The 17,349-nt window shown below is 38.2% G+C and overlaps 2 protein-coding genes across 5 annotated transcripts; both read right to left on the minus strand.

Annotated features, from left to right (window-relative positions):
• Positions 1-4,855: 4,855 nt before the first annotated feature.
• Positions 4,856-14,192, minus strand: hrob (homologous recombination factor with OB-fold). Of its 4 annotated transcripts, none has more exons than XM_082176037.1 (10): positions 13,126-14,192; positions 12,961-13,014; positions 11,818-12,759; positions 11,527-11,610; positions 8,251-8,388; positions 7,665-7,773; positions 7,386-7,471; positions 6,982-7,101; positions 6,545-6,743; positions 4,856-5,104 (listed from the first exon to the last, which is right to left on the minus strand). In XM_082176037.1, the coding sequence occupies exons 1-10, from the start codon at positions 13,153-13,155 to the stop codon at positions 5,046-5,048; spliced, it is 1,821 nt and encodes a 606-aa protein (XP_082032163.1). In that variant the 5' UTR covers positions 13,156-14,192; the 3' UTR covers positions 4,856-5,045. The 4 variants fall into 4 exon arrangements, with proteins under 4 accessions (XP_082032163.1, XP_082032162.1, XP_082032161.1 ...); XM_082176036.1 differs by having other exon boundaries at positions 6,545-6,746; XM_082176035.1 differs by having other exon boundaries at positions 8,251-8,391.
• A 140-nt stretch (positions 14,193-14,332) lies between these two features.
• rps11 (ribosomal protein S11) lies at positions 14,333-16,613 on the minus strand (the record flags this gene model as incomplete). Its single annotated transcript, XM_082179125.1, is given in 6 exon segments — positions 14,333-14,521; positions 14,770-14,899; positions 15,438-15,513; positions 15,708-15,842; positions 16,565-16,582; positions 16,584-16,613. Coding segments are annotated over 6 exon segments (513 nt in total). The 3' UTR covers positions 14,333-14,397.
• Between the last annotated feature and the right edge of the window lie 736 nt (positions 16,614-17,349).

A 17,349-nucleotide genomic window follows, 5' to 3' on the forward strand; every position in this document is an offset into this window, starting at 1 on the left:
TCCCATGTGCTGATGATGATATGATTAGTGAAATGATATTATCTGGTCATTTTGTGCCAAGGACAAGATACAGTTAAAATGAAGCTTTTTGCAATTATTCAAAATGCATCTGCACTCTGCACAATAATATAACTATGTGAATCAACAACACAACTGAAGCATCAAACTTTGTGAAACAAAATGTATGTCACTGACAAAACTTTTGGCTATGACTGTAATATGTTGATATGCTATTGCAAACATCACTCTTTCACATTTCTATATTGTCAGTGCAATCAAGTCACACTTAAATATCTGACAGTTTTTGATGTAACTTTTCAAACACGAACATATAATATTGTAATTTAATGAACTGGAACAGCCTACTGATGCCAGTTTTCTTCCCACATATTCCCATTGGCTGCTCCCGTCACGTCATAAAATGTTGTCTAAATGTTTTTAGATTGAATTTTTATTATTTAAAATAAAAACCTACAATATCAGGTTGACTGGCCTAGTGCTGTCAAAATAACCCAGCGTGTATTCTGTCCAATATTCACCCAGCGCTGGGTTGCCAAATAACCCAGAAATGGTGGTTTCATTATTATTTATTTTGTGTAGCAAGCATCTTTACTTCACTCCGGAAAAGCAAATTTAGTTTAATCCAGTTAGTATCATTAATATTATAGTTTTTATTAATATATTGGATTAGTTTTTATATTTTTCACTTTCATTTTAACTTGAAATAATAAATTTTGTGCGTTTGTCATGTTTATTAGTTATATTTTATTTTAACGAATAAAATCATTTAACTAATATTTAACCAATTAATATTTTTTTATTAATTTTCATTCCACTTTGTTATTTTAGTGAATCAAATTGAACATGAAAATTACTAATTAAGTATATTAAATATATAAGCAACAAACTTTTTTTCCCTTTAAAAAAAAAAAAAGGTTTTAGGTTAACTAATAACTGAATAATATCACAAATATTACATTACTGATGTAGGATTGAACAAAACAAAAAGGACAGGGTTTTTCAGGTATTGCTCTAGCTGCTGATAATCATGATCATTTCTGCAAGTATGAAGACAGAAGCTGTATTTTACATAAGTACCTGTTATTTTCAAGTAGTTTAAAATAACAGCAAGTAATTAGCCGGCAGGTTCACTCACAGCACTCTTAGCCAGGAGTTCAACTGCCCATCACAAGATCTAAAATAACAAGTATTGAGAAATGTATATACTTGGCGCATTCAAAGAGGCAAGACGGAGACTTAGATGGTGAAGGTCTTCAAATCAGTGCTGAAGAGTTGGGTGATTGATCCTTCAAGTGTCTCCATAGGCCTGACAACGAAGAGCATTTCAAACTGACCCAATAATACTGATTAAATCTGACTTCCGCTCAAGTGCCAGTTAATTACTCTAGGCATAAATAAAAAGGACAGGACAGAACAGTATTATCGTCTTAGTGGACTGGAGCTAAATAACTTGTGGAAGCACATTAGGCTCAGTAACGAATAAATAAAAACATGCTTCAATCTAAGGCTGATCATTAGTGCGCACGTCGCCCCCTAGTGACTGAAACACATCCTACAACATACATTAATGCCTGCATAACCATCTCTAGAAGAGATTATTGGGGTGATTCATCTGACAGAAGCTAGACGAGCCAAGAGTCTTGAAGATAAGTGAACAAATCTCTCATTTTATAAAAGAAAAATAAGTCAAAGTAATATGACTATTAAATAGGGGGAAAGAGTCCAAATGAAAGGGGATATAAGATATGATGGCTGACATATTACATTTACTGATAATCCCCATCCTCCATCACATATGCCATTCACAGCTCGTCTCGCACCAATATCTCTGTGGAGGCCACCAATAGTGCTGACAGCTGTAGGGCTTCCAGACTGTTAATGACTTAATGAAGCGAATAAGACAAGGTCCCTGTGCCCCTTCAGCTGCAGTAATGAACAAAGTTTAAACATGGATTACTCCTCCTCTGGGCCCCGGATAAAACTCACACATTCATTCTCCAAGTAACAAGAGACATATGTGACATGCTGAGAGATTAGATCAGATCCCATTTTTGTTCTGAAATTAATAGTAAAGCAATGTCAAACTCAAGAACAGGTCTATTAATGGACGGAAATGCCGATGAGAATTTAAACGTTCAAATCAAAAGCTGTTGATGCTGCATTTAGCCATTTAAAGATGACACAGCTTTTGGAAGCAAATCAACACTAGTAAATAGTAGCCAGGTAATAATAAGCACAATCTGTACCTGCTAAATCACATATTACAGTAGATGGTGAGATATTAACTAAAAAAACATATATAATAATAATAAATATATACTGTATATATATATTTTATACATAATATACATATAATATAAAAAATAAAAAAATAAAAAACATACGGCCGTATGTATGCATGTATGTATGTATGAGTGTATATGTATGTATATATATATATATATATATATATATATATATATATATATATATATATATATATATATATATATATATATATATATATATATATATATACACACACACACATATATAGTGGGGAGAACAAGTATTTGATACACTGCCGATTTTGCAGGTTTTCCTTCTTACAAAGCATGTAGAGGTCTGTAATTTTGATCATAGGTACACTTCAACTGTGAAACAAAACAAAAATGCAGAAAATCACATTGTATGATTTTTAAATAATTTATTTGCATTTTATTGCATGACATAAGTATTTGGTCACCTACCAACCAGTAAGAATTCCGGCTCTCACAGACCTGTTAGTTTTTCTTTAAGAAGCCCTCCTGTTCTCCACTCAATACCTGTATTAACTGCACCTGTTTGAACTTGTTACCTGTATAAAAGACACCTGTCCACACACTCAATCAAACAGACTCCAACCTCTCCACAATGGCCAAGACCAGAGAGCTGCGTAAGGACATCAGGGATAAAATTGTAGACCTGCACAAGGCTGGGATGGGCTACAGGACAAAAGGCAAGCAGCTTGGTGAGAAGGCAACAACTGTTGGCACAATTATTAGAAATTGGAAGAAGTTCAAGATGACGGTCAATCTCCCTTGGTCTGGGGCACCATGCAAGATCTTACCTCGTGGGGCATCAATGATCATGAGGAAGGTGAGGGATCAGCCCAGAACTACACGGCAGGACTGGGTCAATGACCTGAAGAGAGCTGGGACCACAGTCTCAAAGAAAACCATTAGTAACACACTACGCCGTCATGGATTAAAATCCTGCAGCGCACGCAAGGTCCCCCTGCTCAAGCCAGCACATGTCCAGGCTCGTCTGAAGTTTGCCAATGACCATCTGGATGATCCAGAGGAGGAATGGGAGAAGGCCATATGGTCTGATGAGACAAAAATAGAGCTTTTTGGTCTAAACTCCACTCATCATGTTTGGAGGAAGAAGAAGGATGAGTACAACCCCAAGAACACCATCCCAACCGTGAAGCATGGAGGTGGAAACATCATTCTTTGGGGATGCTTTTCTGAAAAGGGGACAGGACGACTGCACCGTATTGAGGGGAGGATGGATGGGGCCATGTATCGCTAGATCTTGGCCAACAACCTCCTTCCCTCAGTAAGAGCATTGAAGATGGGTCGTGGCTGGGTCTTCCAGCATGACAACGACCCGAAACACACAGCCAGGGCAACTAAGGAGTGGCTCCGTAAGAAGCATCAAGGTCCTGGAGTGGCCTAGCCAGTCTCCAGACCTGAACCCAATAGAAAATCTTTGGAGGGAAGTCCGTATTGCCCAGCGACAGCCCCGAAACCTGAAGGATCTGGAGAAGGTCTGTATGGAGGAGTGGGCCAAAATCCCTGCTGCAGTTTGTGCAAATCTGGTCAAGAACTACAGGAAACGTATGATCTCTGTAATTGCAAACAAAGGTTTCTGTACCAAATATTAAGTTCTGCTTTTCTGATGCATCAAATACTTATGTCATGCAATAAAATGCCACTTAATTACTTAAATCATACAATGTGATTTTCTGGATTTTTGTTTTAGATTCCGTCAATCACAGTTGAAGTGTACCTATGATAAAAATGACAGACTTCTACATGCTCTGTAAGTGGGAAAACCTGCAAAACCGGCAGTATATCAAATACTAATCTCCCCACTATATATACACATATATAAATATGGCCGTATGTTTTTTTTTTATTGTGTATTTTTTTAAATATATTTATATACACACACACATCCCTCTTATAAAAAGGGAGACAGGAATTAATATTTAACCAATTAATTATTAGGCACACGGTACTGTAGGGAAGACTGATTAAGTAATTGCACCTTCATGACTTTATAATGATTCTTCTCAGTGAATCAACCTAATCAAGAAATCAATAACACACGGAGCGACATGCTGTTGAGACAGTGAGATCAAGAAAGTACAGAGCAATTAATAAAATATGAAGATTAATCGAGACAAAGGTAAGAATGTATTAAAAGATGGTAGTGAAAGACAAAGTAACAGACTGGGACTCACAATTATAATCAATGAAATGATCAAATAATGTCAACCACTCAAGAGGTCTTACGGTAAGACATGAAAAAGCTTTTAAACAGCGTGAACAAACCCCATTATGCCAGCCACTCCGCTAGCACACCAAAAATGACTAATTACACCATTCAAGACCTTTAAGGAGGAATCCAGCTGGCAAACTGTAGCCTTAATGGCTGATTTAAATTCACAAGGAAAGCTTGCCAAAAAAAATAAAATCAGATTACTGGCTAATTTCAGGATAATAAAAAAAACGTCCTTACACACATCTAATACTAGCTACAAAAGCATGCAGCATTTGTTAGCAAGACTCAAGAAGTGAACGCGTCATTTACGGGTCTCATAGGGAATTTATTCCTGATTTATGTACATATTTACAAAGGTTTACACAAAACCTAAACAAAAGTAGTGAAGTCTTTGGTTAGTAGGTGTTGTTTGTTCAATAGTGGGTTTTGTCATAATATGTATTAATATAAGACATGTTCTACAATTATACTTTGTATTTTAAGTGACTGTGCGATCAAGGTAATCCATCATATGACTCCACAGGTAACTCTCCGAGCAGCTCATCAAGGTCATCTTTAGAAAAGAAACAAATCACATACAAAGATTAATACTCAAATGCATGCACTCTCTCCACAGTTCAAAGACACTGGAGCATCTGAAAATTAAAAGTTATCATTCCCATCTAATTTCAAACCACCAGCATACCACCCACTGTTTAGAAGACAAAACATTTTTTCTTGCAACTTCTAAAGAGTCTAGTGAGCCACTGAGATAATTGCATTGTTCTAATCTGAAAAACTCATATGTTCAAATAAAGAGTAAACAATGTGACAAATTTCTGAATGAAAATTAATCCAGTTTAGGGGTGTGTGATAAGCAAGAATTTATCACGATATGCTCAATGTTGTTCAATAAATAAATCACATCAGGTCATCCTAGGACTGACAGACCTTCACAGTCCCTAACATTAATGATAAAAATCCATGGTAAATTTTTCTAAGGATGTTAATCAAAAGCTTTCTGGCTTCTGAACCGCTATGCACGGCACAATGTCTCCTCTTGTTTTCCTCCTCAAGGCTGCTTAAAATATCAAGACAGTTGAATAGGACTTAAATTAGCTTAAGTATCGAGTCAATCAGGGGTCAGAAAGGAGTCAGTAACAGAAAATTCTGTACCAAATCTAAATGGATCTGGCAAAATGCCTCCATTTAGTCACAGCCTAGATCCATTTCCTCAAAGTTACTTCATACCTGATGCTTTTAACATGCGACTGATGCAATTCATGAAATGTAAATTTATGAAAATATCCAATTGAGTGTTCTGAGTCAATTTTAAATGGTGAAATGCCATTTCAAGAGTGCTAACACAAGAGTACTGTTAGTATCACTCTGCTTGTCTGTGCCATTCCAGACTAGAGTATGTGAGTGTGGAAGTAGAGCAGTGTTTTTTGTTTTGGTGAAGGTCTGTTTTCTCCTGAAGCAAGAACTTTTTTCCCCAACATGCCTGTGTTTCCCTATCACTCCAGAAAAGCTTAGGGCAGGGGTGTGTTTCCCAAAACCATTGTTAGACAACTATGGTTAAAAATTCTGTCGTTACCAACATAGTTCAGCGATTCAGTGTTTCCCCAAAACAAAAAGTTTCAACAAACATTTGCAAACTTGTTTGGTTGGAACTACAACTTATGACCTGTGGTTAGAAGAACAGATTCTTGTTTGTATAACATGTGGATCATGCTCTTGAGCACAATAAGCAACTAGCCACTATTGCATGATGGTGGTTAATCAGCATCATTGTACAGGAAACACCCAAGAGCAGGATTTTCTCAGCAGTGGAAATGAAAAACCTGGAGCAAAGCTGAAGTGTTTACAGAAGACTTAGTGCAGGGAAAAGAAATGTCGCTCCACTCACATACTCTGTTCTAGATCAGCTTTCAGCCATTACGTCGCTTTGTGACTACAACAGCACTCTTGCTTGTGTGAGATTGCTTAATTGACAAAACTCCAACATTCACACCTGTGTCCCATGCTGTGTCCTCTGTTGGTCCCAACACTGTAGATGCTTGACAGAGCTCATTAGAGCCAGCTGCAGTGTCTAAACCATCAGCAGCCCGACTTTCCTCAACTGTATTTTCATCTTCGTCATCAAAGTGGAGCACCATCTGAGAGACCGGGCCCCCCGCAGGCCCGCTGGGTTCACTACGCAATGCAAACTCCTGCTTGTACACGGCACAACAGGGGCGAAATGAAAACAAAACAAATGATAAAGACAACACACAAATAGTTTAATAGAGAAACATTTTGGAAAAGGAAGCATCTCCTCAGTAAAGGTACTTCCACAACAGACAAGCAAAATGCTGGAGACCACCAAATTGGACTCAATTTGAAGAAAGACTTAAAACAGAACTTTAGAAAAATGATGCATACACAGGGGAACAGAACAAGGCAACTCACCAGTGGAGGGTGGGAAGGCTGGGAGTTATGGAAGACCCCATCAGGTGGGTATATCCTGAGAAGGTTATTGGGTGTGACATTCAGGTAGTGATTTCGGTGTGATGGTGAAAACACACCCACCTTTAAAAAATAATTAGAAATCTATGGATCATAGCCTCTTTATTAGACACACAGTAGAGGACTGGAAATGATAGAGAATAGTGCACAATGGGATCTGCAAATATTGCGAGCCTGATCTCGTAATGCCCACATAAGCACTACGGCTCAACATATGCTATCCGTTAAGCCGTGGCTCTGAGTAATATATTACAGTAGTAATGAGTAAAGTAAAACAATATCTGGTGTGATCTTAAGTGCATATTAGTTCATGGTATAGTTTATAATGAGGTCAAAAAGATAGTTACTTGTTTGAGTAGTAGCACAGCTCCTGTCTTGAGCTCTCCCTGTCTGTCTTCCACAAGGCGCCGATGAACAGTGCCCTGCATCTCACCTTCAGAGAGAAAAAGAAACACAGGAAAAGACAAGTAAAAAAAAAAAAAGACTTTACTGGAAACAAATATGTGCAATCAGACCAGGAAAACCAGCTCAGTCAGGAACCATATTTTATATGCCATATTAGACATATTTTTGTCTAATAACTTTTGGCTGTTAATGTACCATTAAACCCTAATTATTTGTAGTACCTGTGGGATCTCTGAAGATGGCCTTTGCGTCTACATGCGTGTGTGTGATACTCTTCAAAACAACAGCCATGTTAGGAACCTTATTCTTAGTTAGCTGCCTGAGAGCAGCCTGGAGGAGTGAGAGAGATTTAAGTCACAAATAAGCACCAAAGAAAACAAGAGAATAACAGAAAAGAAAAAAACAGAAGTTGGAGCACAGCCTCAAGGCCATTGGTAATGAATCAAGTGAAAAGCTAATCAGCATTTGTCAGCCTAATGAATATTTAACACACGTGTACCATTAGCAGAGGATCGTTATGACACACTGGGCAAAACACATTAAAATTACATTAATAATCACTTTAAGGTGACTGATGACAACGGTGATTATGTTTGTGTTAATCATTTCAGGAGCCGAGACTTCTCATTTGTCCTGATTATAGTCATGGACTTCCACTTCAGGCATTGCAAAGCAATACAAATATTTATCGTACAAATCTGGATAAAATGAACAAATCTGCAAACTAACAAAGTTCTCTCCTAAGCACAAACACTCAAAATCTAATTTAAATACATAGTTTGCTGTGAGATTTCACTAGTAGCTCACCTTGCGGAGAACCATGACAACGCTGTACAAATGCAGAAAGCAAGAAGGGTTCTTCTCATCCAATCCCATCTCAGACTTCATCACTGCCCACGGACCCCTGCTGAACTCCTCTTCCTCGCTCACCTGAGAGCTGGAGACCTGCTGAGAAAAATGGATACCGTCTGATGAGTGTACGTTTGAGAGTATGTGTGAGAAAGTGAATCTCTCAGCGAATCCACACAATTGTACAGTGTATAAAAAAGAAAAGGTAAGAAAAAATATATATAATTTCAATAACCGAACGATTTTATACTGTTTTAATTTATTGGTATTGGCTGATATTGGATTTTACATTGATGCTCATTTAGATGACTTCTTCCATCATCTAATACAATTATGTTAAATGTAATATTTAGCAAATCTCTAAAAATTAATATCCATTTTATATTTTTGTGACGCCTAAATTCACCTGTAGCATGTAAAATGAGTGATTTTAGTTGTCTTTTCTTTTAAAGCAGCCAGAATTGGTGCATCTAAACAAATAAATAAAATAAATAATCATAATAATATTATATAATATAAAAAATGAGTGTTTCCTTTTATAAGGGACCCTGGTGTAAAAATTGGGTCTCCATACACTGGGAATAAATCAGTGATATTTAGTATTATTTAAATACTATTAGAGCATTTATTTTTTACGTATATCAGGACAAAAAAAAAAAAATCATCTGGCCCTTAACAGGTCTTTAAATTAGGTAAATACAACCTCAGATAAACAACAACACATGACATTTTACAGTCATTATTTATTTTTATGAAAAATAAAGCCAAAATGGAGATGCCTTGAGTGACATTTATATAGCGCTTTTCTCTGCACTCTGGAAAGGGGAAATCTCCTCAACCACCACCAATGTGCAGAATCCACCTGGATGATGCGACGGCAGTCACAGTGTGCCAGAATGCCCACCACACACCAGTACAGCCTATGATTTAATTGCTTGTAGAACCACTTTTAGCACAGCAGCAATAACTTGAAGTGATAATTATGACTTTTTTCAGACTCTCACGTGGTTGTGGAGGAATTTTGGCCTGCTCTTCTTTACAACATTGCTTCAGTTCATTGAGGTTTGTGGGCATTTGTTTATGCACACCTCTCTTAAGGTCCCGTCACAGCATTTAAATCGGGTTGAGGTCTGGACTTAGGCTAGGCCAGTGAAACACTTTTCTTTTCTTTTTCAGCCATTCTGTTGTAGATTTGCTGCTGTGCTTGGGATCATTGTCCTGTTGCATGACCCAATTTCGGCCTGTTGGACAGATGGCCTCACATTTGACTCTAGAATACTTTGGTATACAGAGGAGTTCATAGTCGACTCAATGACTGCAAGATGCCCAGGTCCTGTGGCTGCAAAACAAGCCCAAATCATCAGCCCCAGGATTAGCAACTGTCTTGAATGTTTTCCACTTGTGAATAATCTTCCTTACTGTAGAATGATGGACTTCAAAATGTTTGGAAATGTCTGCATAACCCTTCCCAGATTGATGGGCAGCAACAATTGCTTCTCTAAGATCTAAGATCGCTGATGTCTTTCCTCCTTGGCATTGTGTTAACACACACCTGAAGGCTCCAGAGCAGCAAACTGCCAAAACTACAGTTTTTATAGAGTTGGTCACACTTGCTGATAATCAGTTAATCAAAGGCATTTGATTAGCAGTGCCTGACTGCTACTTACCCTCTTAATTCCTATGGAAGCAGTAAGGGTGTACACACACGGCTTCTCCATTTTGGCCTAGTTTTTGTTGAATGAACCGTGAGACACGTGTTGTTGTTAATCTGAAGTTGTATTTACCTAATTTTAAGACCTGCCAAGGTCATTTTTTTTTATGTCCACAGAATTCAAAAGGGTGTACTTTCTTTTTCTTTTTACTAAACATTAATAGTGGAATAAATTGCACAATAAAATTACATTACAAGTGTCATTCTGTGTCAAATCAACAAAATTTCATAAACTTCCCTGGCTCAAATGTTTGATTTTGTTCTTGTTTTTGTTGTTGTTTTTTTTAAGAAAGATAAACAGAAATAGTGATGACAGCCAAAATATTAAATGTCTTGGATAAATATTTACTGAGTAATCCATTATTTGACCATTTACGTGAGATTTGGAGCCAAATTACAGGGGGTTAAAATGACTTTAGAAAGATGGCAGCATCATTATTTTATTTTTATAAAGAGATTGGTTGGTCTGTTAGTAAAATCTGTTGACTTTGTTGCATTACATGCCAACGGTGACCGTTCAAAAATGGGAAAAAACACTTCTTGTGTTTTTTGCCCAAAGTTTGCATGTCTGTAACTCAAGAACTAAAGATACCCTAATATGCTTTTATATTTTGGTTTTTAACCAACTTTTCATTTGGTATCCATATTTTTAAGGCCTTATATAGTTCAATTACAGAAGTATTGGGATCTCAATATGGCTCTAGGAGTAAATTGTACATTTCCAGGGGTCAAAAATCAAATGTGGGTCACATTTCATACAGTTGACACTTTTTTCTTTCAAGGAGGAACAGCTGAAGAACATGAAACTAGAATAATGAATAAACCAACTTTTCTTTTGAAATCTTCATTTTCAAGGCACTATATGGTTCAATCAATCCCATAGGCAAGGCAAGTTTATTTATATAGCACATTTCATACACTATGGCAATTCAAAGTGCTTTACATAGAGAGGAATAAAAATAATCACAAAATAAAAGCAAGGAAAATTCAAACAGTTATAGATAGATATGGGGATCTCAATTTGGGTCCATTTTACAATTGTTGATTTTTACTCATTTTTAACATTTACATACTTTAATATTTCTTGAGTTACAGGCATGCAAACTTGGGGCAAAATACTCAAAAAGTGTTTTTTCCCCCACATTTTTGAACTGTCACCATTGGCATATAATGTAACAAAGATTGCTAAAGTCAACAGATTTTACAAATACACCAACCAATCTCCAAGTAAAAATTAGATAATGATGCTGTTATTTTTCTAAAGTAATTTTTACCCCTTTGTAATTTGGCTCCAGATCTCAGGTGAAAATTGTTATTTTGACCCTCTCCACAAAATAGTGGATTACACTCTCATTTTATATTTTAGCTTTCTTCTTCATTTATGTATTTCTCTCACCAGATTTTTTTTTCTATATTACAATTTTTAGCCAGGGACCTCTGGTTGAGTTGACACGAAATGACCCACAAAGCCTCAAATCCATCGACTGTAATTTTCTAATGTGGAAGGTCCCACGTTCACATACCTCATTTTTTAGGCGAGCAACCGCTCCATGTGCAGGTGTCTGAGGAACTGACACAACAATATCATCAAGACTCCCCCCACTGACCTACAAGACAACATAAATAGGAATATTGTAAGAAAACAGTGAGGAAACAAAGGAAATCTCCAGGTTACAGCTGAGGCTACAGAACAATAATTAACATCAACCACAAGTTTTAGGGAGAAACAGTCTTGCGATACACAAAATAACAGATCTGGGAAGTACGTATTGTGTTCCATTAACAGTAATCAGCTAGATTAGTGCTTGGCTGACCTGCTGTGGTAGTGCTCCTGCTGGGCCAGGGAAACGACGTGCTTTGGTTGTCATCATACAGCTCTGTGGTCTCTGAGGTGTCTTACTGGCTGCAGACACCAGCTGGACCAAGTGATTGGTCAGGACGGGTGTGTTGAGAGGACGAGGTGTAAATGTGGAAGAGGAATCAATAGCAGATGACACAGAGTGGAAAAGAGATCCTCTGGGCTGCAGCGGGGTCCTCGGTGACGAAGTACCCCTGTGGCACTGAGGAGACACAACTGGAGGCCTTGTAGTCACAGGTCCGGGGACTCGTGAGACTAATGTAGCGGGGATACGCATGTGATTTGGATTCTGCATAGGGGTAGATGGACACCTGGGGCCTTCGACATTGGAAGCGAATGAGCTGTTGATTGAGGGCCGTGCAACTGACACAGAGCAGGTAGCATTGAACCTGCCATGGGAGGACACTTCTGGTGCTGAATGTCTCATTCGTTTAACCGGTGAAATGTTGTCCAGTGGTGAAGAAATATTTTGTGGCACAGAAACCACCTGAGGAATGCTATCCAGCTCTTCCAGATCCACATCCCAGTCGTCAAAGTCATCCTGAGGAGTGAGGTCTCTCTGCGGAACACTGAGAGATGCTGGCGGTGGATGGTTTATTTGGTTAGAGGAGCGTTTCAGGGATGACGCAGGTGCTCTGAGGGAAAAAAGTGTCTGATGGCAAGGTATGGAGAAGTCTGGTGGGGTATTGATAGTGCCACATGTTGGGGTTCGAAGAGTCGCCACACAACCAAATCCTGACATATTTTCCCCAGGGCCTGATGACAAGCTAACAGGTCTCTGCTGAACATGAGTGGATTTTTCAGCCAACACATGCGAGGACTCGGATGGTGGAGATACACAGGGAGTAGTAGAAGATGTGCGCTCTGATGGACATGTCCAATCAGGTTCAAGCAAATCCTACAGATGAAAAACCATAACAATATAACAATATGAACGTGTATACACAATACACATGCCTATATATGAAACACATACATACATACATACATATATGTATGTGTGTGTGTGTGTGTGTGTGTTTACATCTTATTCTGTGTAAACTTGGTTTGTTTTGTAACTATACTAAATGCATGTCAAAACTAAAAGTAAACTCCAAACCTCATCATCGAACTCCTCTCCAAGACTGAACAGCCCCTTCCATTTCTTACAAGCCTGTAAAAACAAACTGTTAATAATATCATCATAGAAAAAACAACAATCCGTTTTTAGCTTACAACAAAAACGTTAACGTTAGCTGTTTGTACATAACGTTAGCTTACTTACCGTGGCTGTCATGTCTGTTCCGTCAGTCATTAGAGCAGTTATGCAACACAACCATTCATTATTGTTGTATGCAACTATTCGTTAAAAGTTTTGTTCTCATTAGATGTGCAGACCAGGAAAACACCGAATAGTGTATAATCTCCAATTTCCACAACGTCGCGCCGCCACGTTCAAACACGGACGACGTGCGTGACGTAGGCAGGCGACGTGTTCTGTTGCCGGGTTCAGCAGCGGTGAAGTAGCGCCATCTGCTGGATGTGTCCTATGCGTGCATACACGTGTATAGGCGAACAAAACTTTGGAATAAACGTTGAAATTTCAGAAAAAATGTGATGTCCGTTCAGTCGAGCTTATTCCCAAAGTCGCATTAAATATCACCTTTATTTACACTTGGTGCGAATGGCACTCATCACTACATAATGGAATCCGCCTTTTGTTGTACAGCAACTGCAGAAAAACGTATTTTTGGGGCATTCTAAAGTCTTAAATTGCACATATCTATGTAGGTCCGAGAAATCCAAATTTTCTCGGGGAGCATGCCCCCGCCCGAACAACCTCATATTTTAATGCTTGTGGTAATATGGGCTGGTGTGGCTATAGTGCCAGGGCTGAATTTTTGCCCGGTCCGCCCCTGATTAGGCCAAATAGATTTTACCACGTACAATCCGATGTAGAATACTCATAAAATGTGAGGATAGGCATAATTTCTAAAGGTTAAGGTTTTCTCTGACATCACTCAGTACTGATGGGACATGCCAGTATATATATATATATTTATACACACACAAACTATTTGGCCATCAAAGTGAAAATAAACAAATCAACAGTCTCCAAAACTACACAAACTTCATGCAAGTGTCAATCATGAGATTGTCAATCTACGTAAACATGTCACACTAAAATTCAAAACAATACTAAATTCGGCAGCACTTTTCAGTCCTGTTGCCCCATCCCATGTACATACTATACTAATCCTGAATCTACACCTCACCCCATGTAGTTGCCTTATAATACCTAGTACTTTCTTAGGCAAGTACACTATAAGTACATATATACAAATATAAAGTACATTATCTCTGCTGATAATTTTAATTGGGCCTGTTAGATATATCCAAAATATGAAATGTTTAAGGGGTCGGGGATTGGCATATAAGAACAGGACGCTTTGCAAAGTGACATTCATTATAGACTACACTATACAGAAACATTTAAAGAACAGATTTTTATTTTCATTTCCACAAACAGAGGACCCATATTGTTAAACCATCAGTTCTAGAACTTCTGGAACTGCTTCTTGGCTCCAGCTGCCTTGGTGACCTTCAGGACGTTGAACCTCACTGTCTTGCTGAGAGGTCGGCATTCTCCAACTGTAACGATGTCACCTACAGTCACATCCCTAAAAATATGGAGAACATTAGTGACATTCAAGAAGAAAAAAAACTTTTCCAAACTAAACTACTCAACCTAAAAACCTTGAGTGTGAAGAAACATTTTAGGGACTACTATTTGCTGCATCAGTGATGCCATAAGGCAGTGTCGTCAGAGTCTGACAGACTTGGAAGACCGTCATGATAAATCATCATTTGCAGCTCACACAAAGGGTTTTTGGGCACCTAAAATGAAGCGTCACAGGAGGAATTTTACCTGAAGCATGGAGAGAGGTGGACAGACATGTTCTTATGCCTCTTCTCAAAACGGTTGTACTTGCGGATGTAATGCAAGTAATCCCGCCTGATGACAATGGTCCTCTGCATCTTCATCTTGGTCACCACACCTGGAAAAAGGTGACAGCAAATAAGTTAACATATGCAGTATATCAATGGCCAGCAAACAGAGTCTTTAAAGGGATAATTCACCCAAGAGCAAAAATTCTGTCATTTACTCACCCTCAAGTTGCTCCAAACCTGTAAGAACTGATTTCTTCTGCTGAACAAAAGATATTTTGAAGAATGTCAGTAACCAAACAGTAAGATGGGCCCAATTGTAAGGAGGGCGGATATACTATAGAAGTCAATGAGGACCATCAACAGTCTGGTTACGGACATTCTTCAAAATATCTTGTGTTCAGAAGGCAAATTCCTACAGGTTTGGAACAACTTGAGGGTGAGTAAATGACAATTTTCATTTTTGGGTGAATTATCCTTTTAAGAATATCTTTGATTTCCAAAATGACTAAGATATACAGGGAGGCATCAGTAAAGCCATTAGGCACTATCCTCAAAACCCAAACGGTTCAGAAGACCATCGTGATAAGACATCATCTGCACCCCAATAAAACTACAATTACTCCACAAAGAACTACAAAGACTCACCGGACAGAATCCGGCCTCTGATGGACACGTTTCCAGTGAAAGGGCATTTCTTATCAATATAAGTGCCTTCAATAGCCTGTGGAAGTAAAGCAGAAGATGTTTAGTCATTTGAAATCAATTTAAGGTACATAATGGAAGAATAGTCAACTGCATCAGTATTGCCTTAAGGCAGTATCCTCAGAGCTCTCCTGGAGTCTAGGAAGACCGTCATGAAAAAACATCATCTGCAATGAAAAGTGATAAGTTACGCTTATATGCAAACAAGCTCACATCTCTAGGGGTTTTGAAGCCCAAGCCAACGTTTCTGTGGTAACGTGGGAGCTTTTCTTTGCCACTTCCTTCAACAGCCAAAACCCGCTTCTTGTTCTGGAAGATGGTGGGCTGTTTCTGATAAGACCTCTCGTTCTGAAACAGAACACAAACACAAGAGTCAGTCATGTTCCTTACAAACCAATGGATGTTGATATGTTCAAGTAACATAACAGACCTAAACATCCTAAATAACGGACATTTGGATGTTTTTGACTAGGAATCAAAAAGGCTTTAACAAAACATTTGAGATTTTATGCTGCATCAGAGAAATGCCATAAGGCAGTGTCGTCAGAGCCTCACAGACTTGGAAGACCGTCGTGATATATCATCATTTGCAGCTTGATGCCCATTTAGAGCATGTGTTCAATTACACCAAAAAATTGCATTTTGGACTCGTGGCATTGCAAAATCGAGGCATATCCAACTGGTTCAGTCTCTCCATAAGTATCATCAGATTTAGAATATCCTCACCCTTAAAAGCAAAGCTTTCCATGTGCTGGAGTGCTTTGCAGATAAATTCAGTTATTTTAATCAATTAACGAAATTGACTCAGGATACTAAAACAACTGTAGTCCATATAAACAGTTGCATGTTTAAGAAGTCACATTCTGTTGATATGGTAAAGAAAGGCCGCACGCGTTTCCGTTCAGCCGGGATGAAAAACGCGTATTTTAGCACAAAATGTGGTTCATTTCGACATCATTGTCTCCATGTTGGTTTCTTCGCTGTTCATCTACCAGAATTTGTGGCTTTCAACTGAAGTTTAACATGAAATCAAATGAGTTTTCATGACCACGCCGTTTGGACTCACATACCTGAGCGTCCGCCATCTTCGCCACCCGAGTTGTAAAGAGGACTACACATGCGCGAGACGGACGGAAGAGAGGCTTTCGCGGATATGACGACAAATTGTGGGCGTGACTGAGTTAACGTTAAATCTTGAATTCAACCAAACTATTTGCCAAATGTTATGTATTTTATCCGCAATTATTTCTTTCTTTACATTTAAACAACTTTAAAAATCGTTTTAATGACAACTGGTTTGTGCTTCAAGTGGTTGGTGTTACCGTCTGAATTCATTGTTGAGAAGGTATTGGATACTTTTATCCATCATGTTTCTTTGGTGTGCGTTAATTCAAAACATATAAGGTTCACAATTATTATTAATATCGTTGCGTATAATTGAACATAATTAAATGCAGTAAAAAAAATCGCCGTGCAATGCTAACAGAATCATGAAATATAAATTTCTGCGTGAATCTACACAGATGGAGTATGAAAAACATAGTCAAACTGCAATGACAGTATTATCATAGTGAGTATAAATCTAAAAAATAAAGTGGTGAAATTATTATTATTAGGCCAACGTAATTAACGATTAGAAGTAAGTACGACTGGCAAACTGCCAACAACTGTAATTCACGCCATACTAGTCTGAAATGAATAGTTGACATCTGAACCACATATGCCCATAGAACGTTACCAGTAACAAGGGAGTACTTGTCTAAATAATCTATATAAAAAGTATGCATTTACATTTTGTATCGTATTTGATACTTGAGACGTTTATCATGGCTCACACTCGAGGAGGAAAAACAGC

This window comes from Leuciscus leuciscus, assembly GCF_965113295.1.
Source record: "Leuciscus leuciscus genome assembly, chromosome: 1".
In the NCBI taxonomy this organism is placed as follows: Eukaryota; Metazoa; Chordata; class Actinopteri; order Cypriniformes; family Leuciscidae; genus Leuciscus; species Leuciscus leuciscus.

Bases quoted from the DNA above. Each gene is read 5' to 3' on its own strand.
- hrob (XM_082176034.1), bottom strand. From the start codon at position 13,155: ATGACTGACGGAACAGACATGACAGCCACG. The intron at 8,392-11,526 runs GTATGTGAACGT...CATTTTTCTCAG, and splicing joins TTGCTCGCCTAAAAAATGAG to CAGGTCTCCAGCTCTCAGGT. The intron at 7,774-8,250 runs GTGAGCTACTAG...TCACTCCTCCAG, and splicing joins TTGTCATGGTTCTCCGCAAG to GCTGCTCTCAGGCAGCTAAC.